The sequence below is a fragment of the Artemia sp. Qi Xiang Cuo genome, chromosome 13 (assembly GCF_049724085.1).
Source record: "Artemia sp. Qi Xiang Cuo chromosome 13, ASM4972408v1, whole genome shotgun sequence".
NCBI classification, from domain to species: domain Eukaryota; kingdom Metazoa; phylum Arthropoda; class Branchiopoda; order Anostraca; family Artemiidae; genus Artemia; species Artemia sp. Qi Xiang Cuo.
Window position 1 is genome coordinate 4,748,949 of NC_142806.1, and position 22,857 is coordinate 4,771,805.

Sequence of the window (22,857 nt, forward strand, 5' to 3'; positions counted from 1 at the left end):
GCTTAATTAAGGTTTTCCGAAAAACCTGTAAAGGAAACTTACAGTCTCTTGGCTTGAACAACAAAGGGCAATCATTTGGCTTGAAAAACTATAAATATATATATATATATATATATATATATATATATATATATATATATATATGTATTATATATTATATATATTATATATTATACATACATATATATATATATATATATATATATATATATATATATATATATATATATATATATATATATATATATATATATATATATATATATATATATATATACAATATATATATATATATATATATATATATATATATATATATATATATATATATATATATATATATATATATATATATATATATATATATATATATATATATATATATATATATATATATATACCCGTGCCCCAGCTATTTAAACATTTGCCTCTCAATTACTTGGACTATCTGTCTTCGCTTTTTTCTGTCTACAATTACCCAGTGTCTTGATGTAACCTATGCAACCTATTGCAAAATACTTGATAACTTCAATTCAATATATATATATATATATATATATATATATATATATATATATATATATATATATATATATATATATATATATATATATATATATATATATATATATATATATATATATATATATATATATATATATATATATACTATATATATATATATATATATATATATATATATATATATATATATATATATATATATATATATATATATATATATATATAAAGTAAAACTTAAAAAGAAGACAAATTACTAAGAAAGAATAAATGAAAGCTAAAACGAAGCGAAATGAACGAGAGCAAAATTGAAATGAAAACGTTGTAAATATATATTTCATTTAACAAATTACAAAACTCTAAGAGAAAGAAAACATGTTTTTGAATCCTTAACTTTCTAATAAAATTATTTTGTCAATTTTTGGTCTTGATTTTTGTGTTTTTCTTGTAGGAAAGTAGGTGTACTTAACAAAATATGTCTGTTAAACCCGATTTTCAAAATATTTATTCATCGTAAGGTAGTGTAAGATGTTTAGATTGGCAATGATGGGCGTAACATTTTCCTGGATTTCTCTTGCGCCCGTTGTGCCCCAAGAGGTGCATTATATTTAATAATTTCAGTGGCAAAAGTGGATATTTTCTAACAGCTTATTTTTTTTCAGACTTGAAGTCCTTGAAGTTCCCAATGAATTACCCCGTGTTCGCTCATTTTCAATGGGCAATAACTTAAGCAATGTTGCCAAATCTCTCAAGACTTCGCAGCCTCCAAGTCAATCTATCGTCCTACCAAGAACTGGCAAAAAGTGTTTAAGTGCTCCGATGCTCGGCACTTCCCCTTTATCGAGCTCTTGGTCTGGCAACACTGGAACTTTTTTCAAAAGTTTGTTTGGCAGTATGACGTCGTCTGGGAGAAGTAGTGAAATTCTTGAACTTGATTCTATTGAGCCTCACGTCAGCAGCATTGATAGCCTTTCAAGTAGCTACTTAGAGGATAGAACAAGAAAAGAAAGTTTTTCATCGCATGAAGGTGGAAGCCGAGCTTCGTCCACCTCTGGAGTCGTGCTTAGTCGAACCAGGTCTGATTCGAAAACCTCCTCTATTCTTGGTCGAGCAAGTGGGAAACTTGCATCGATGAAGAAGGAAAGAAAACGAGAAAGACTTGAAAGCGTACCACAAGGGAAAGATCAAGATTATATAGAGCTTGATTGTCAATCTCCACCTTCTGATGATTATGTCCAAATGGATGGGTCTATGACTAGTAGTATAGACTCCTCTAAATCTATGCCTAAGATATTAGAGGTTGCTCCAAGTGCTCCAAGCACCAACAAGGTGAGTCAGTCAGAAAGACTCCTTGAGGCTGATTCCTTGAAAAATGAATATTTGCTAATGCAGTATAATCAAGCCAAAAAAGGGGAGTATTTAGACATGCAGCCAAAAATACAAGTAACTCAGCCAGAAGAAAACGTCGTTCTTCGTCGAAAAGGAAATGACTATATAGTGATGGGCTCTACAAGCAGTGGAACTGTGACACCATCCAACCATTCTTGCAGGAACTCTCGCACTGAAGATGAATTTGATGATTATATGGAAATGTCTTTTAAAGAAACAGGTTCCCTGCGATTACGACCCGAAAGAGCGAAATCGCTTATATCTGATGACTCTGGTCCCCAGAGAAAATCTTCAAAAAATCACAGTCCTTTATCCTCGATTTCAAATATGTTATCGAGGAGAAGCAGCAGAAAAGAAAGTAAAAATATTTCAACCACTAGTCCTGCTAACACTCTGCCCCGACCGGTTAAAAGTGCCCCGCCTAGTCAGTACCCATCTTTAAAGCGAAACGCATCGAAACCTTCAAAAGAAGAGCCTCCCTGTGATTATATAAGTATGAACATGTCTCAGTCGTCATCTCCTACTCAGCTTCTCAGTTCTGTATCACCTGAGTCAGACTATATTGAACTTGCCATGAGTCCCCCAGTTTTGCGGCCTAACTCTAGTCTACCAATTTCAATTCAATCTACAAAAATCGTCCCAGTGCCCAGAAGCTCGGTTTTAAGAAGTTCTCCAAAAGAACCTGTTAAAATAGAGGTTCAAAAAGTGGAGAAGTCTAATTATACAGACTTTGTGTCCCTTGCAAAATTACCTTCCCCTGAGAATTCAGATTTGTTTGTGTTTGAGGTGTGTAAAGAAGAAAAAACGGACAAAAACTGTGCTGCAATGGAACTTCCAAGGGGGCGTAGATCCACAGATAATGAACCCGGGCCCTTTTTAAGTATGATAAATCCTCATGCTATGTCCCCCATACCTGAAAAGTCTCAGTCAAGCTCAGTTGAGACATTAACAAGCCCTCCAGACTTGCTCGAAAGTAGACGAGACCCGAGGACCTCTTCGATAACTAATCTTTTAGAAAAGGCTGCCAACTCTATCCAGTTGAGTCCTAAGAGACACTGTAGTGGGGACCCTCCAGTAAGGAAAACGTCAACCATCTTTCGGTCTAATAGCTACCATCCAATGAACAAATGTCGATCTGCGTCAGTGCTCCCCTCTTTAAGTGACATTCCTGATGGAAAGGCATTGAACGCATTTGAAGTGGATGTCAAACCTGCCAAATCACCTCCGTTTAGTGTTGTGTCAGGATTTTTTCAAAATAAGAATGCCCCATACACAAGTCGCTCATCATCATCATCAGTGACAAGTTTAGGGGAAGAGGAGGAAATAAAAAGTATGATTTGGAACAATCAGGTGTCTTTAAGTCCACTTGTCAAAGAGTCTAGCTCAACAACGCCTTCTTCTCAATCTCGGCCTTCGTCAACATCCAGTGAAAAAGAGTTGAATTATGCTACCTTGGACCTGGCTCCGCCCAAAGAGGGTCAAAAGTCACGCCCCTCTTCAACAGGACCTGAACCTCCTCAAACAGCTTTAAGCTACGCTCAGATAGACTTTACACGACATGAAGGCCTTAAAAACACAGCTAGCTCACAAAAGCCGAGAGAGAAAGATGGGAGCTAGTCATAACTGATTCATGTGTGTTAGTGCAATGTAGATACTGCCCTGTTATTTTGGTTTAGTGTTTCGTTAATTTTTTAATTCAAAGCCGCATTTGAGCTAGCATCCCTGTCGATAGGGTACGCCTTTGACTTGTAAAATGATGACTTTTGTCGTCTTTTGGCGACTGAATAAAAATGTCTGTCGGTGTCCTTATCCGCATAGAAATTACAAGTTTGATGGCAAATTATAAAATATAAGATGAATCGATGATATTTTTTTTATAATGATGGTAAGGAGTATTAAAATCGGTTAATTGACTGAATGAAAGCTGACAGTTGGCTATTTAGTATTTGGCCAATTAAATTGGCAAGTTGGTTAATTAAGGTATTGTGTTTGAACTACCGCCAGGAAAATTGCGTTCGATTTATGCTAATCTAAGTCGACATAAAAAGACACAGTTCGCACGTGAAAGAGCAAAATAATGTCGACATGATGTCAATTTTTTTATGCTAACTCAAATGTGGCTCAACTATGTTTTGATTGCCATCGCGAGTCTGGCTGTAAGGCCGTTGTGGTTGGTCCAAAAAAGGTGTCTCTCGTTAATTTAGAAAATCGATCAATTTTGCCAGCCACAGGTTGTTTGTCGAACAGGACTGCGCTGTCTGTTGCCCATTTTGGTGGGTATGTTTTTTTGCTGGTGCTTGCAATAATAAAAATGCAAAAAAAAAAATATAAAAAAAACTGAAAGATTTGTAGAAACATGTAATTTAGTGCATAATCTAAAATCTTAAAGTATAGAAATAAAAGAAGAATAATGTATAAAACATGAAAGAATAATAATAATAATATAAAATTAAATTTATTAAAATTAAAAGAATATAGAGCATTAAAGCTGTATTAAATTATTTAAAGAAAGTTACTTTCGATGTTGTTTTGATGCTGTAGTTTTTTTCAATTTCTTGTTAGAAATTCATGGACAAACTATGGCTATCACCATCGGTTGTACAAAATAGAAAAAAAAACTCCGTTTTTTATTTATTTATTTTTTTATTTTTTTTTATAGTGACTTTTAAACATTCTAAATGCTCACTGTTGAAGAGGAAAATATTGAGGAGGAATAATTTTTAAGTCCTATTTAAGAAAAAAAAAAAAAAAAAATCTTAATTGCACTTTTAGTCCCAGAAAGAAGAAATCAAGTCAAAGTAATAGCGACAAATTACGGTCAGATCGGAAATGCGTCTCGATTTGGAGAGTAGAGGTTAAATTTTTAGTTTTTTGTTTCGTTTCCTATTTGTTTTACGACAGAATTTTTTGATGGGAGAAAATATATTTTGATTCCAAAGAAAAAAAAGTAAATATTCAAACTGACAAAGAAAGGGACTTTTCTCCTCAAAGGCACTCTAATCCGACAAAACATAGACGTAACCAAGGAAGATTAGGGCTTAAAAACTCTTTTAAACTTGTTGAAGTATTTGCAGACCTGGTTTAAAAATATCTTGAGGCTTTTTTGTCAATGCTGATAATTTTGTTTTCGGAATAATTTAAAAAAATTTATTAACTTGTATAAGTATTTGAAAACCTGGTGTAAGAGTAATTTGAGGCTCATTTGTCAATACTGATTATTTAATTTTGGAATAATTTCAAGAAACTTTATAATCTTGTCCAAGTACTTGGAGAGGAGACCTGGTGTAAACATATTTTGATATTTCATTTGTCATTATTGATAATTTTATTTTCGTAATAATTTTGAAAACTTTATGAACTTGTCGAAGTATTTGGAGGGCTGGTATAAAAATATTTCGAGGGTTAATTGTCAATAATTCTGATAATTTTTTTTTTAATCTTGAAAACTCTTTATAAGCTTGTCGAAGTATTTGGAAACTTAGTGTAAAAGTATTTTGAGGCTCATTTGTTGATATTGATCATATTATTTTCTTAATAATTATGAAAACTCTTTATAAACTTGTCGAAATATTTGGAGACCGGGTGTAAAGATATTTGAAGGTTTATTTGTCAATGCTAATAATTTTGTTTTAGAAATAATTTTAAAAACTTTGTAAACTTTTCCCAGCACTTGGAGGCCTGGTGTAAAAATATATTGAAGCTTACTTGTCAATGCGGATAATTTTATTTTCTTAATAATTTTGAAAACTCTCTATAAACTCGTCAAAATATTTGGAGACCTGGTGAAAAGATATTTGGAGGTTTATTTGTCAATACTGATAATTTTGTTTTCGAAAAATCTTTAGAAACTTTATGAACTTGCCCAAGTATTTGGGGATCTAGTGTAAAGATATTTTGAAGCTTATTTGTCAATGCTGATAATTTTGGAGTCGTAATAACTTTGAAAAATCTTTATAAACTTGTCGAAGTACTTGGAGACCTGGTACAAATATATTTTGAGGCTTATTTTTGTCAAGACTGATAATTTTGTTATCGTAATAATTTCAAAAACTCTATAAACTTGTCGAAGCATTTGGAGACCTGGCGTTAAAATATTTGGAGAGTTAATTGTCAATGCTGATAGTTTCATTTTTCACTTACATTTGTTTTCTTAGAAAGAACATAATTTTAATAATAGATTCTACAACTAATTAAAATGATCTAACTAGTTATAATGGTCATTTATTCTTAAATATATCTATTAAAATATAAAAACAGCATTAAACTGAAACATAGTATAAAAAATACGATTTCGGATATATTTTTCTGAAATTTGGTTTTGAGTTTGTAATTTAGGTTATTTCGTTGAATAAGTCGGCGGGTAAAATCATTGCCATACATAGCATTTAGGGATCCTGAAAATTTAAAATCCTTAAAATTTAAGATCCTGGGAAAAATTCCAAGGAGTATGAGCTCTGGTCCCACTTTACAAAGCTTCAAGTGCATAAATAAATTTCATGGATTTTGGCAAGGCCGTATTCGGGGGGGGGGGGTACCTTGTTTTTACCCCCCCCCCCCCGTAATTTTTGTCCAACTCGTAAATACGTAAAAAAACGCATATAAACAGATTTTTGCTGCAAGCCTGTAATTTCCATTAAAATAGCACTTAAATTAAGTTATTGTAAAAAATAAAATGATAAAAGTTATTTCACGTTTCGTATGTCTTTTATTTTATTCAAATGGACTTGCAAACTGTCTGACTAAATCAGTTGGTGATTTTTCTCGTCATATGGAAAAAAAAAATTTAAGTAGAAATAAAAAAGAGTTCTTTTTACTAATGCTTCTCTTCTAAATAAATCAAAACAGACTGAAGCACGACGGCTTTTTTTTTTTTTTTTTTTTTTTTTTTTTTTTTTTTTGTATGGTTGTGTATTATTAACCTGTGGGAAATTGTGATTTATTACAAATGTCAGTTTTTTTGTATGGTTGACGTCTTGCTCAATTTGTGATGTGTTATTATTAGCGATGATGATATTGAATTGATGCTGTTCGCCTTGCATATAGGGGACCAGGAAAAGTCCAAATTAGCTAAGGAAAGACCAGATTTTGTTTAAACTTTTTTTTTATTTAAATGAGGTATGAAGCAATCTTCTATTTGAGAAGAGTCGGGGGGTAGTTTCTGTTTCCCTTGCCAACGAAAAATGGTGCTGCTTTAATAAAAGCTCGTTCATTTGCTGCACTCCCTTTTTTATTAGTTCTTTTCGATTAATTTTTGTTAATATTAATTATATAAATATCAATTAATTGATTAATAGTTACCTTTTTGAATCATGTATCTTTGTCGCCAGTTTTCATTCTCCTGTCGCTTGTTTCAGAAGTTTATCAGTAATTCGTAATTTTTTTTATCTTCAGTTGGAGTCTCAAGTTCAGTTTGTCGAACTAAGAATTTCAATTTGACTGAGAACTTTCTGTTTTCTTCTGTCAGAACTTGAATTAACTTCCTAGACATATGCTCCTGAAGCCTAGTAAATATAATTGAGTTTCCAACTTTCAGTCGTTTTACCATAACTCCATCTCCGTTTAGTATTTAACTCCAGAAAGAATCAGAGAATTTTAGGAGTTGAATAAAGCTATGAAATTTCCTTAGAAGAGAATTTGAATTTTATAAGACGAAAGATGTCAGTAATGAGAGGTGGGGTAATAGTAATGAGGGGTGGGAAGGAGGGGTAGTAATGAGTGCCTTCCAGTCACTTCCGATCTTTGAAAAGTTGATATAACTTCCAATTTCTAATTAAATGAATCCTTTTCCAATTTTCTCTGACTATTTTAAGATTTAAGCCCTTATTGGACAAGTCTCATTTTGTCAAATTCTTTAATAGCTTATAAACCAGGATATAGCAAATTTCTGACAATCAAAACACATTTTCTGGGCCACATTTAAATCTGTTATTGAAAGTCTGAATCTGGATTTCTTTTCTTGGTTGATTACAGGGCCATCCAAAATGAAAACACGCCGAGTCCAAAAAATAAATTAATTCGTATGAAGATACCGTGTTATAGAGAAAACTGAACCCGTTCTAAATTGCCAAATGATACAGTAGGGGATCAGTCTCCAACCCCCCCCCCCCCCAGAAAAAAATACTCGGCGTTTTCTTTTTTGGATGACCCGACCTCTTAACTATTTTTTTTTTGCCTTGCTTGTTTTGTGATGGGGCTGATTGGCTACTTCAGTTGAAACATTGATAAATGAATATAAATGCGGCAGCTTAGAATTTGACTGAACCAACGAAGCTGAATGTATAACCAGTATTCTATTAGTTCTTTTGTCAGTTGCTTTCGTCAACTATAGCTAATATTTAAAACATCAAAAACCTTTCATTTGTTCGGAATATTAGAATGCGTTCGAACCCTTAACTATGGTAGTTGATTTAACTACAGTCAAGTCAACTTTAGTTCTTACAAGGTCCAAACGTCAAAGGTTCGCTTTTTAGTCAGTATGGCAAAATATTTGAAAATTTTACTGATTTTATACTGATTCTAAAAATTTTCATGTGTAATTTAATTTCGCCTTTTTCAAATACCCTAACACCAGCTTTGTCATTAATTTTAAAATCCATTTTTTAAAATTCCCAACATCCGTGCAAACTATGTGCTACGTAACTACGCTCCGACTCGATCACTGACAGAAATTACGAAAAGACAACTAATTAGAAGGTAAAACAGTCAGAATAGTTGTGACTACGTGGCAACAGCGTCCAACATGGCAACACTGATGAAAATGCTATAGCCTATTGCACTAAAAACCTCAAAATTTTAAACAACCAAAAGAAAATTCACGGTGTTTAAGTATATGAATAGACCTTAAATATGCCCAAGGGACAGAAACGGGTTTTGTTTTGATTTCCTTGCTACTTGAAGCTTGATTGTGATATTGGTCGAATTTCGTTTTGTTAACCGGATTTCGCGTCGTGGAATGAAAATAGGGTTGATGTGAGCGAATATTCGGTTCACTTCTGTTTCAGATTGGCCGGCAAAGACTTGTTTAAAATTAAGAAGAGCTTTCTAGATGAACTGGCAGATGTACAATACCGAAATAATGTGCTACTGATATTCTAATTTAAATAGCTTCTCAATAAATTTTCTAAGAAGACCTTAGAGAATTTCACTTTCAATCAGATATAACGGGCGGAATTTACATGGCAACGTTGCTTGGTCGTTGTCACTTGAGAAAATTGTTGGCTTGTGTCAGAACTTGGATTTAAATGGCCATTTACGCGTGTATGGCCCGTCACGAGGCATGGGGACTTAGAAATGGTCCCATTATCGGGTATATCAAGAAATATTTGACGAAAACTTTGACATAAGAAAGCTGCCAAATATGTTATTCATTTAGCAATTACTGATGCCCGGTTTATATTGTAGTCTCACTTGTTGATAAATTAGAATTACCCTTGACTGTAGCGCCAATTATTTGTCATTCGTAATTTTTCGAGTTGAATATTGTTAAACCTTTAGGCATAAAACTTGTTATTGACTAGTCAGAGTCAAGACTTAAGGCATAATTTTTTTAAACTAGGAAAAATGGAAGTGTTCACCGATAGTTTCCCTGTCTGTTACAGCAGTCTGGCGAAAGACACATAGTATTAGAAGAGAATAGTTAAAAAAAAATTGTGATAACACAAGCTTCTCAAACTGATCATTTTAATTCTTCGCTTCTGTATTACAAATGTGACATTAAAATCAAGGTAAAATCTATTTCATCGATTTTTTTTTATCCGCAGGTGTGAGTACAATGTGACTCAGGCATGAGGATATACTTTGTGCAAATGCAATTTAATTAAAACATTTAATGTTCTCGCTTTGCTTGTTATTAAGCTGTGATTATGTGACTATATTAATGACCTGGAGGTTTAGAAAGACATTATTTTTGATCGGAGTTGCTCGAGCTTACAAAACAGGCTCAAGTGCTTCTTTTGGTAAAAAGTGTGTTATTTATTGTATAATTCTGTTGTTATCGATTTTGAAATAAGAGGACGGTATAAAAGATTGTTTGTTTTTCTTCGAATCAGAAAATTTTCTTATCGTAGTTACAGTGTCAAAATTGGACTAAAGGGTTGGGCACACGTAGCTGATTTCGGGAACTGATTTCCAAATCAGCGCCGATTTTAAAAGAAATTGGCGTCGATTTGAGCTTGAAAAATTTTCTAGTTCTCGGCGCCGATTTTCATCATGATCATCACAAAAAAAACAGGGATACAAATAAATAGTCAGCCAGAGATGTCTGTGGTGAAAGACCCCGCTACTGAGCTGAGAACTAAGCTGAGATCAATGATGCAAATATTAATAAACTCCAGTTGACTATTTGTGTCCATGATTCTTTGTTTTGAAAATCTCGCGCAATAAATGTTTCTTGCTGCTATCGTTTGTCCACTTATGCTGAAATCTGTTCCCGAAATCAGCTACATGTGCCCAGCCCTTAAGGGGAGAAAAACTAATATTCAAGATACAGGCTTCCATATTTTAATGATTCAAATTTAGTTCATTACTTTGTTTGTAATTTTGATGGACAACCTGGTAGTTATAAAGTTTTTTTTAAAATAATTTTAAAGATTTGCTATGAGAACTTTCATAATTTTTTGATAAAAAAAACCCAAACTACTGCAATATATCAGCCAATGAACAAATATTTTGGAACATATTTTTCTGTTGTCTGTTAGGCCATCGGTTCGATAAGAATTTCAAAAATGGGTACTTGTAGGATATACCCCTTACTTAATATTCTTCTAATATGTTTCTCTGACGCTCAGTCCCAATGAAATATATAAAAATAAGATAAAAACATAATGCTTTAGAACCAAGTTAGGGGTATATATTTGCACGTTAGGGGGGGGGGGGGTTAACTACAGCGGGTCTGCATGCCTAATGTGTTTGGTACAATCATTCTGCATATTATGTACTAATAATTTTTTTCTAACTTGACACTATCAAAATATTTTACCCCCATCCCCACCCCTAGTGTGCAAATATATAGCCCAAATTATATATTTTGCATTTATTCTGTCACTTCTCTTTGTCTTGTCTCACGCTAAGCTGAATGAAACTAACGAAAAATACGGTTCTACAATGCGTCAATGAATGAACAACTTGATAAATTTTCTCATGATTATTATAATTATCATAAAATATGAATTTTTCCCCTCGCCACCTCTCTGAAATACCTTTATGCACCCGTGCTTGTCTTGAGGTACACGTATACAAACCTTGGGAGACATATTTCGGAGTCGATAGATTCGAAGTCACTTGTGCAGGTAAGACCTGCCTAGGTCACAAGATTTTTTTCCAGTTTGGGTTTTTACGGTTTTTTTCCAATATTGGTTTTCGTATGTCTACTCAAAGAAGAACTGCTTGAAAACTGTTTCTTACACATAGGACATTCATACGGTTTCTCTCCAGAATGACTTCTTGAATGTTGTTTCAAAAAGGCCTTTTTTTTCTTAGCGTGATATAGGTAAAGAACTAACCCCAGTTGCAATGATGTCAATATAGTTCTACCATAACAACTTTTATGGTTATAACCTACGATTATGACGTCATTCGTCACCTTGTATGCGATGATGCAGTTTTTGTAAAAAAACGGATTTTACTTTTAATATCATGTTTTGGTACTTACAAAAGCTCGTGTATATAGTAATTTCCTATAAAATGGGCCCTTAAGCAGCTTTCTATGAGTTTCCAGTGCCCCGTTAGCAATGGAGGAAAAGAGGACATCAGTGCTACTCGTAAAAAAAAAGTGATTTTCCTTGTTGTTCAAGCTAGGGGACTATGAATGTCTTGCAAAGAATTTTCGGCTATGGTAATTCCAATTGTGTACTTATTGTTTCGATCCGACGCTATTTGTGAGGTTTCAAGCTATTTTTCGAAATTTCCCTAAATTTGTTTTCAAAATAACATTTTACTATAAAGATCTATTTTGATAACAGTTACCATTCCTGAATGAGCTAGCAATGGCAATTTTTCTCACTTGGCGGTTTCTTTTAAAACGGTGTTTTTAATTTTGGTTACTATGTGTCGAGGATTGTTCCTTACTAGGTTAGGTTATGGCTACCGCTACAACCATGACAAGAATAACAAGCTGAAATAAGATAACAAGCTGAAATTTCGGAAGGATAACTACCTCCCGGGAGGTTATGATGTTGGTAGACTCCAGGATGAAAATTTGAGAGAAACTTTCAGGAAGAGTTGACTAAACTCGAGAGTTTAAAATTTGACAATGTGGAAGATGGATGGAATAATTTTGGTAAAACAATTTGTGAAGTTTCTGATGATGTCTTAGGAAAGAAAGTTAGGGCTGCTGCTAAGAATATTAGTGAAAAAGCTCTATGTTTAAGAGAGAGGAGAGAGTTGTACATGAATCATCTGAGTGATAGATCATATGAAAACAAAAGGAATGTAAAGAAAGTGGAAAAAGTATTAAAATATGAACTAAGGAGATGTGAAGTGGAGGACATGGATAAAACTGCTGAGGATCTGGAAGATGCAGCTAGACGGTGTAAAAGTAAAATATTGTACTGGCATGTTCTTTAATTGAGAGGGAGTAGTCAATCTGAACTTGTCCCAGTGAAAGATAGGAATGGGACCACAATTAATGATACGGACAGAGTTAAAGAGAGATTGGCAGAACATTTTGAGAATATGCTAAACAGAGATAGAGTTGCAGGAAAATATATAGAGCAGGGGTCTCCAAACAAACAAAAAAAGCACGAAGAACAATAGGGAAATCTTTGCAAGACAGTGAAGATAATTTGAATGAATATTTTGGCCCTATGTCCAAGGGCCCTCAGCAAGACAAAATATATAAAAGAAAAAAGACTCACAACAACATGCGACCAATCGAACCAAAAATTAAAATTTTTTCAAAGCAGTCCCATCATCCTTACTTCAGGTAAGTTCAACCAGGACCGAAAAAAAGTGAGTTAAAACAAGGCAATTCAATGAGATGAAAGAAATATAATTTAAAAACACGTTCTTATTGCTAATCCAGCTTTTTCGGCAGCTAACATCAAATGTCTTTTTGTGGCCAGCTCTGTGTTCGTGTCGGTTGGTTTTTAAAAATATTTTGTAAGGTCATTTATAATTAAATTTTTGTACAGAGCATTTAGTGTGTATTACAACAAGTCCCGGTTTAATGAAATATTATTGCTAATATTAAGTCTGATTCCAATTGATTCTCCGACTACCTGCTTTATGCCTAGGTCATTGCTAATAACGGCGGATTCATCAAAAAGTATATTGTGGCAAGAATTTTCAAAAATATGACTGCCTAATGCAGAATCCAATGAAACAGTGGAAATATTAGAATTTAGAGCTTTGACTATATCATCTTTATGCTGTTGTATACGCTTTTCTAAATTCTGGTGTTTTCTACCTACATAATATTTGCCAAAATCGCATGGTATTTGATAGACCCCTCTTTGGCGAGTAACTGGGGTTTTATCTTTACCAGAATTTAGAAAATTTATGATTTTAAAATTATTTGTGAATACTTCATACAGATTATTCTTTTTGCAAACTTTTTTAAGATTTGTAGTGATTTTTGGGATTTTGGGGAGGTAAATTATGTTTAAGGGCTTGTCAGAAATCTCACATGGTAGACTATCATTAATTTTACGGAAATGTCTTTTCAGTCTATAGTTAATTACACTATTAATAAATAAAATAGGATACCCATTTCCAAAAAAATATGTCCTTGATAAAGTTTAATTCTGCTGTGATGTGGAAATCAGAACAAAAGTTTAGGGCACTATCGACGAGGGATATTGCGACTGCTCTTTTAACTTGGGGATGGGGTGGTTTGATTTAAAATGCAAACCACGGCCCGAGGGCCACATCCGGCCCGCGGAGAGCTAGCATATTTGAAAACTTTTTTGAGAACATATTTTTTATAGCAAATTAAATACAGTTTACTGAAGTATTCTAATTTTATGTTGAATAATTATTAATAGGACATCTAGATATGGTCATGGGATAACTACTCATAACATTGTTGTAGGCTTATTGTTATTGTTTTTGTGATAAGTTGGATAAAGAAACACAGATTTGTAATGAGTAAAGACATGTATAATGTGCAGAAAATTTAACTTCAGTATATAATAACTAACAAATTATTGAAATGAATCCAACTAACATTTTATACATTTTAAATAAGAATATAAATCATAAGAAGCATAATGACGTTAGCAACGCAAGGTTGCTCGCACTCACCTCCCAAGTGCCATTCTCCGTCCAAATAGCGCACTGTAATCTCAGATGGTTTGGACACCTCCTGCGTATGCCGACGACAACCCCTGCCCGAGTAGTCTACGATTTTGACGCTAAAGCTAATGGCTGGTCTCGCCCGAGGGGCAGATCGTCAGACAAGGTGGAAGGAGAGCCTCAACAAATTCCTTGAGATAGTTAATATCGCTGTCGAAGAGGCCCCACTAATAGCAGTAGACCGGTCAGCCTGGAGGAGCAGAGTTGCGACACTCTCAACACCACCCCCAACGTGGCAGAAACCTTAAGTCACGTTAAGTCAATAATGACATATGAAATAATAATGAGATTTATGTAATTGAGCTTTTCCCCTGACAATAGTTTGTAGTTGTGGACTAATTTTACTTGTACTAATTATTAAAAGATGTTATAAGATGCTCATCAGTTAATTTAGATCTGTAAACATTTTTTGTGTACTTCATTTTGGAGAAGGTCTTCTCACACAAATAAGTAGTACCAAAAACAGAAAACAGCCCACGAGCAAATTATCAAATTGTGTCAGTGGAAGACTTATAAAATTCCAACAAAGATGAGTTTTGATATTTGTTCTTAATTATATCACTGTACTGTAGATCAATCATTTCCATTTGCAGTTCCTAGGCTAGGGTTTCATTGTCAGTATCAAAGGATTCTGAAAAATCTTAATTTGATTCGCAATGGCATCAAAGTCCGAGAAACGAGTATCAAAATTTATTTTCAAAGCACTCAAAGTTTTGATTGCAAAATGGATAGGAAACTCAGTCTCAGTGGTGTGGCTGAATATTTCACATGTTTTAAAATGTGAAAAACATTTACTTGGCAGTTGCGATGGACACAATATCAATTTCTTCCGGAATGATTTGATATTAGTGCATAAATCAGGAATGGGCTGGTTTTCTCCTTGCAATCTCAAATTCAGTTCCTTTACATGTTTTGTCTAATCAATAAAGAATGCTAACTCATACAGTCATGCTTGTTTTGTAATTCAGTAAGAGGGCGATGCTTTTCATTCAAAAAAAAAAATTCGATAACTGCTCGAAGTTCAAAAAAGCGCTGAAGAACTTTCCCACAACTAAGCCAAAGTACGGCAATATGATAAGGTAAGTCATCTTCTCCAATCTCTTCAATAAATTGTCGGTGATTCAGCCCAAAAGATCTGATAAAGTTAACAGTTGATATGACTGGTTTCAGAACTTCAAACATATCCGAAAATTTTCCGCACAAATTGTACGCACTATTTCATTTCACAACAGTGTGATAGGAGCTGACTTGTAGTTGCGCCACTAGCCTTCTTATATATTCTAATTACTGTCATCTAGAAGGGAGTTTCCGCTTGTCTCCACCAGATGTCGTTTCACGTTAATTCTCATGGCTCGTACTCTACGACCACGACTAATCAAGAAATTAGAGATAATGACAGGAAAATTAATAATGTGCAGTGTTGCCGTTTTACGGACTTTAGTCGGATCTGCAGCCTTTTTTTTAACGTTGCCTACTTTTTCGGACTTTTTTTATTCATCAGTGGACTATTTCACTTTTTACCACCGATAACAATGATAATATGGTTTTGGCCCTCGGAACTTACTGGAGTAATCAGTATGGTCCTAAGGCTGGAAAGTTTGGAGACCCCTGATGCAAAGGAAAATGAAAAAGTTTGTGATACCATGGATGTGAAGGAAGATTTGTTTTGTGAGGAAGAATTAGCGACAGTACTAAAATGATTAAAAAATAATTTGGCTTCAGGTGCTGATAGTGTGGTAAATGAGTTTATGGCAGTTCTAAGGTGAGAAAAAAGTTACTGAAGATTATGAATGTGATTTTTGAAAAATGGGAAGTACCTAGCTATTTAGGAAAACTTAATTAAACCACTATATAAGAAAGGTGATACGAGGCATTGTGGTAATTATCGAGGCATTAGCCCAGAGGCGTCATTTGGAGGGGGGCTGGCTGGGGCTGTAGCCGCACCCTGATTTTAGAAGGGGCCCCAAATCAGTTGTCACAATCTCTGTCGAATTGATCTGAAGTGTGAAAAAAAATTGCGTAAAAAAGTTATCTCAATTAAAACAAATCCGCTTCTAATATAGCTGTACTTCACAAGAATTTGGGCTTCATTCTCAAACAAATTTATTTAATATTCCTTTTTCATATATCGCGACATATTTTTATTCCATTGATGTTAGTTGGCCACGGTGATCAACTTTCATTCTAATAAAGTAATTGACCCAGGATCCTTAATAAAACTATAAATTATTATTACAATGGAGCAGTGATCTCCTCCACATATACGTATTATGTACTCTTTATTTCTTTGGGACTGTTTGTGAATCTGTTCTGAGTCGTTCGTGACTCAGGTCTTCTCTGTTTCTGGACTTGGTAAATAAAACACTATTTGAGTCGTGTGTGGTCTACACTGAGTCGTGTGTGGTGTTCTATGTTTGTGGACTTGGTAAATAAAACACTATTTGAGTCGTGTGTGGTCTACACTGAGTCGTGTGAGGTCTTCTCTGTTTCTGGACTTGGTAAATAAAACACTATGTGAGTCGTGTGTGGTCTACACTGAGTCGTGGGTGGTATTATCTGTTTATGGACTTGGTAAATAAAAAACTATTTGTGTCTTGTGTGGTCTACACTGAGTCGTGTGTGGTCTTCTCTGTTTCTGGACTTGGTAAATAAAACACTATTTGAGTCGTGTGTGGTCTACACTGAGTCGTGTGTGGTCTTCTCTGTTTCTGGACTTGGTAAATAAAACACTATTTGAGTCGTGTGTGGTCTACACTGAGTCGTGTGTGGTCTTCTCTGTTTCTGGACTTGGTAAATAAAACACTATTTTGTACAACGGCAGACGTTTTGCGTTCCTAGTAGCCATAGACTTATTATTATTAATAGAAGCCAGAGCGTAAGGGATTTTGAAAGTTCCTTGTGCTTTTTCTAACTAATTTCTAACTTAAATGTTTCTCCATTTCTAACATTCTTCTTCTCAATTTCTAACTTTTTCTTCTTTGCCTCCAGTCAACATGTTAAATTTGAAATTTGATTTCGTTCTAAATGATTATTTCATGAATTTTGTTTCTCGAATTGTCTTGAAATTTAGTTTCTTTAATTTTGAAAAAATCAAAGTGGGAATTTCTGACCAGTATTTTTTTTGGATTTCAGGAAGCATCAGAAAGAACAGATAAATGTATTATATAACAGCATAATTAAAGAATCGATAAAGATCTTGAAGGAACAATACTTAATCTCACTCACCAAAGATCATAACAAAACGAGAATATGAAAAAGGAAAAGAACTGTTAATAAGACAGTTAAAAAGAAATTGTACTGACAATCAAAGACCAAATATTTTGACGTCACAAACGAAAGGCTTTGTCAGCAGGGTGGGGGCTTAGATTGACCCAATTTATAAAAGAAGTGAGGAAACCTGACAAATTTAACAAATAAGAGCTATTTAAGAACAACCTGAGCACTAAAAGAAAAACTCAGACCAATCAATTGGTGTAAGTTCAAGAAAATTTACGATGGAGGAGGAGAATTTACTGCTGAACATGCAAAGGGGGTGAAAATTTGTTGTTTTATACATTTTTCTTTGAAAATTCCGGCACAGTGTCATAAGCGACCAATTTTCAGGTGGGCAAGCCCGTATTATATCAACTGCACCGCATGCAATTTACAATAACTGCCATCCTCATAGACTCAACTTTGTGTTTGGTGATTCCATTCAGAACTTGAGATGAATGGCTTCTTTTTTCTCCACTCTTAAAGAGCAGTACTGTTTAATCGCGAATAGTAGTACACTCTACCAACTATTTGTTAATGTTCAGAAAACCTTGGGCATAACCGGTCTTCAGCTGGAGAAATCATCTACTACAAGATGGGCACATTGGAATAAACTGGTGAACAAAGTACTGAATAGATACAACTGAATTTTGGCCGTTTTATCAATTACTAGAACATCTAGTACCGGGGAATCTGCAGCTCAGGCCCACGGACTCGTAACCATACATCAAACATTTGAATTTATACTCTATTTAGCGGAAAAAAAAATTTGCGCCACGAACTCTGTCGGAGCAGCTGCAGAAGTTAGATCTAGTTTTCTCTAGTAGCTAGTGGTCTTATTGGAGGCAAACAAAATAAAATTATAGACATACAAACTGATGACGGTTTTGATGAAACTGTTCATAATGCAAAAGAATTTTCTTGTGAGTGCAGTCTCACCTTTTGAAAAATTCTCAGATTTCTGATTCTTCATGTAAAAGACCAAAGCATGCACTCGAAGTAGCTTGCTGCTTATGTGATTTTGTAACCATGTCGACTTTGGGAAAAGGCAATCTTGCTAAACTGAAAGAATCAACTAAAAATGCTTTCAGAAGGGATCATTTTCTTGGGACAGACAGATTGTGCTCCAAGTTTGAAAGTTGCTTTGTGAATGCTTTCTGCACTTTACCAATACTAGCCGACTAGCTAGTATAACATTGCATTACAAAGAAGCTTACAACGACACAACTCTGATGGCCTGGCAAATGGATCTTGTGAGAAGATGTACACTCATTAGCTGATACTTCAAAAGATTTCTTTGAACTTTACGATTGTCTGAAATGTTCAGGCGTGTTTTTTTTTTAATGTTTAATAGGTTTCGGACTGTTATGGATGTTTTAATTTCAGACATGATTCTTCATTATGGTATGATTATAGGCGTTGACAGAAACGAAAATAGTAAACCATCTGAAGAAATGCTAACTCCTATTAAGAGATACGTTTTTTTTATTTGGGCGATTGTCGACTGTGTTCGGTATAATACACAACTACCATTTGAACAGTGTTGTAAGGTCCCCTACCCCAACCCCAAGGGCCCCCTCCACCCAAATTTTTGGCCATCTCCCCACCATATCACAAAAATAGAATGACACTTTTGATTTAAATTTCATAATATATTCTTGTGCATACCCATACTTATATTGATGAGGACTGATGGTTCTCATTCAATTTTTTTTCATGAAAAACAAGCTGATTTTTTTTTTCAGGATTGGAAAGTGTGTAAAAATGATAAAGTCATCGTTGCGTTGAATGCTAACAAAGAGATATATTTGAACTATGAAACAAGTAATGGTGGAGATCTTATTGGGAATGTATGCCTCCGTTGTCATGACAACGAGGAGTTAAATTACTTTGGAGTACCCAAGAACTTCTATCGTGTAAATGGTGGATGTGTGAGAATATCATTACCAGAGAAGTTAGTGCTCAAAGAGAACGCAAACATAAAAATAATCGTCGATGATAGGGGACAACTCCTTGCTACTACTGCTGGTAACACATTGTCTGTTGATACATCCTATTGTCATCTTTCCATTATTAGCATTGTAATGAAGACAAGAAGAAGACAGGCAAAATCCTGAACTAATGTCACTAATCAGATGTTGTCTACGTTCAAAAACTGTTATATGTGCAAAAAAATGTGATAATATACAGTGGAATCCATAATAAAATAAATAGGCCATTGGAAGACAGTATCATCAATGAATATAAAGATGAATTGATGGAAAGTTCTTTTGTTCAAGGAGTTTATGGGGGAAACATTCCAGTGAAACCTTGCGTTGGAATAAGCAAACACCCCCTCAGACACTTGCAAAAAAGTGAGAGAGACAAAAAACACATACAAAGACGTAAATTCAGACACACAAACCGAGAGAGACATGCATTGGAATAAGCAATCACCCGCTCGGACACACAGGCAAAAAGAGTGAGAGCGACAAAAAACATATAAAAATACGTAGATTCAGACACACATACCGAGAAAGACATGTATTGGAATAAGCAAACACCCGCCCAGACACACAGGCAGAAAAGAGTGAGAGAGACAAAAACAAATACAAATACGTAGATTCAGACACACAAACCGAGAAAGACATGCACTGGAATAAGAAATTGCATGAAAGGAATAGAAGAGGTCCGACTAACTAGTCGTGAACTATAGCTGACTTCACTGCATTCAAGTCAAGTACCGTACCCTAGCAGCGAAAAAAAAATGTTGAAAACTTCTTCTTCTAATTCACAGCAGGCGGGCTATTCAGTTGGTACTATTTAGCCCTCTTCTTTTTGCTTCACTCTGTGGGCTACAGAGCTACTGTCTTGGTTGTCTCTTATTTATTAGATATTTTCATATATCTCAGTAGATTATTTGACCTAAGGAGTTCAACTATAAGATGATAGATGTCAATTTCTGTGCTCAGTTGGCAGGTATATTTGGCTAGGCTCTAGGCTGATAGCGAGATTTTGTGGTGTTTAAAGCATTTTAACAGATTACAAAGCAAGGTATGTTGTGCAGACGTCAGCATATTACATTCAAATAGGCAATGGTCAATTGTTTCATTATTCATATTACAATGCCTGCAAAGAGGGGACAGGGGAATTGAACCACTTGAATTAGAAAAGTTATATGATAATGCAAGGAAATTTTGTCCATTTGTTCCAGAGCGAATTCTATGATAAATTTTAGAAAGATACTTATTGGGAAAGGGGAAAGGATAGGATTAATCTTATTAAAATTAATATCTGATATCCTCCATAGGTAAATATCTCTAACTTGGATTGGTCTCCCACTTGGCTGGTCAATATTTATAGCATTTTTTGCTATTTCATCAAACTGATGATTACCACTTATGCCAGAGTGGCTAGGAATGTACTGAAAATAAGTTTTTATGCCACTTGAAGCAAGATTATCAATAATACTGAGACAATGATAAGTGCCAATGTCCAACTTATATTGAGGAGCTGAGGCCAGCAACTCAAGGCTTGATAGAGAGCCGGAATATATGATAATATTCTTTGAATTTGCAATCAAAGGTTGGTTTTTTTTAAGGTGTTCTAATGCCATGATTATGGCATTTAACTCAGCAGACACTATAGATAAATTATTAAATAATTTCTTGCCCATTGCAATTTTCTAGTTAGGAAGGAAAACACCACTTACAACCTTCTCATTCATTTTTGACCCATCAACAAATATTTGGAAGTGATTTTTATAGGTAATTGTATTAAGTTCTTCAAATTTTTTCTGGACAAAAGCAATGGGGGTTAAATCTTTATTCCACTTTGAGAACTCATTATTTATTATGGGACTTGACCAATTCCATGGGGGGATCGGGGGAAAGTGGGTGCAATAGACTTTGCTGGTCTTAGTCACACAACATTCTTAGTCACACAAAATAATTCTTCTTCTTCCTCTACTAGATTTTCTTCTTCTTTCCTTTTCTTGTAAATTAATTAAAAAAACTTTTTCCACAAAATAAGTTTTTCAAAGAAAAGTATAGATCTCAATTAAACAAAAATGAGCAACAATAAAATCAAATAATCCACCAAGCGTGAAAATACCACAAATCAGCGTCGATAAATAAATGAAACCCAAAACAAACAGAAATTACAATAAATAACCGAGTCAAACTCAAAACGAGCAGAAATTAACATTAGTAGCAACGCCCCCTATTTCATTTTCATATGCAAACGTCCTAATCCTTTGAATGCAAGTTTACCTTTTTGAGAAAAGAAAATCAGTGGTTTCTCACTCTGTTATCAATATGATTGAAAAGTCGAAACTTATTTCTGAAAACCCATTGGTCGTTCTACTGATCATGCCAATTATTTTCTCGTTAACAACCAAAGGGGGCTTTAGTCATTACTACTACTACTACTAACAACTCACCACAGAACCAAGCCTTCTGAGGTCAAAAACAATCACTTCAACAATTCTGTTCGAATCTTGGTTCAATTTAAATTTCAGCATTTAATAGTTACATACTATTTTCGAAAAAGATGCATGGGGACTTCAATACATGTTGGGGATTTTAATTTAATTATGGCGAGTGGTCATTGGCTTTTTCACCATTAAATTTTGTAAATTATAAACAGTTTTTCTTTTTTTCAGATGAAAAAAAAATTATTTTCAATATATTCAAGGGCTAGGAAACTACAGGTGTGGTTTCTATAAAATTTGAGAAACGCATTATACGTCATTGATTAAGGTTAATGGACTTTAATTTCCCCTCGAAAGGGGTGCGCCGGTCCCGAAAGTACTTCATTACCGGGCCAACGTATGAAGGAAGCGGAGCAAGTCCCGACATCCCTCCTGTTTCTAAAATTCAGTTTAATATTCTGGGCCCCATGTAGGGACCGTATCAAATATTAAGCTGATAAGAACAAATACTACACTTTGATCTTAGCCAAAAGGCCGAGAAGCGATAATTCAAAAAGGATTGTCAAAGACTATATAAGAATACGAGTAAGAAAGTTTGTCACAAATTTAATTTCGGTTGCAATACACAAATGACATTCAATTAACTTATCACTTTGTCTTTAGATTTTTATAAACAGTATAAACATTTCCCATAATATCAAAGTTTATCGAAAAATTTTAATTTTAAACGGAAAATTTTCCCATCAAGACTTGGAAAAATTGCCATTCAAAAAGCAAAAATGAGACAAATATAAAAAAAAAACTCAAAAGAAAATTGAATGATTTTAAAATTGTATATTTTGATTTAGCTCAACTTCCCATTGAACATGTCCTGACAATTTCAACATAGTACCGTTAGCCGTTCCTAAGGCATAGCCCTTTTGACAAAACTGAAAGCATGAAGTGTCTCTTGTTTAGTTTAAAATCCCCGTAAAAAATACCCTGAAGTTCTG

The 22,857-nt window shown here is 34.3% G+C and overlaps 1 protein-coding gene and 1 non-coding gene across 2 annotated transcripts in view; one reads left to right on the plus strand and one right to left on the minus strand.

Annotated features, from left to right (window-relative positions):
- Positions 1-6,427, plus strand: part of LOC148944863 (uncharacterized) — a 156,738-nt gene extending 150,311 nt beyond the window's left edge. Inside the window, exon 15 of the mRNA XM_089099635.1 lies at positions 1,185-6,427. Coding sequence (XP_088955761.1) covers positions 1,185-3,528 — 2,344 coding nt within the window. The 3' untranslated portion in view covers positions 3,529-6,427. The remainder of the gene's footprint in view (positions 1-1,184) is intronic.
- A 15,792-nt stretch (positions 6,428-22,219) lies between these two features.
- Positions 22,220-22,411, minus strand: LOC148944865 (U2 spliceosomal RNA). The gene has a single exon (XR_016142780.1). It is a non-coding gene; the product is annotated as a U2 spliceosomal RNA (small nuclear RNA).
- Between the last annotated feature and the right edge of the window lie 446 nt (positions 22,412-22,857).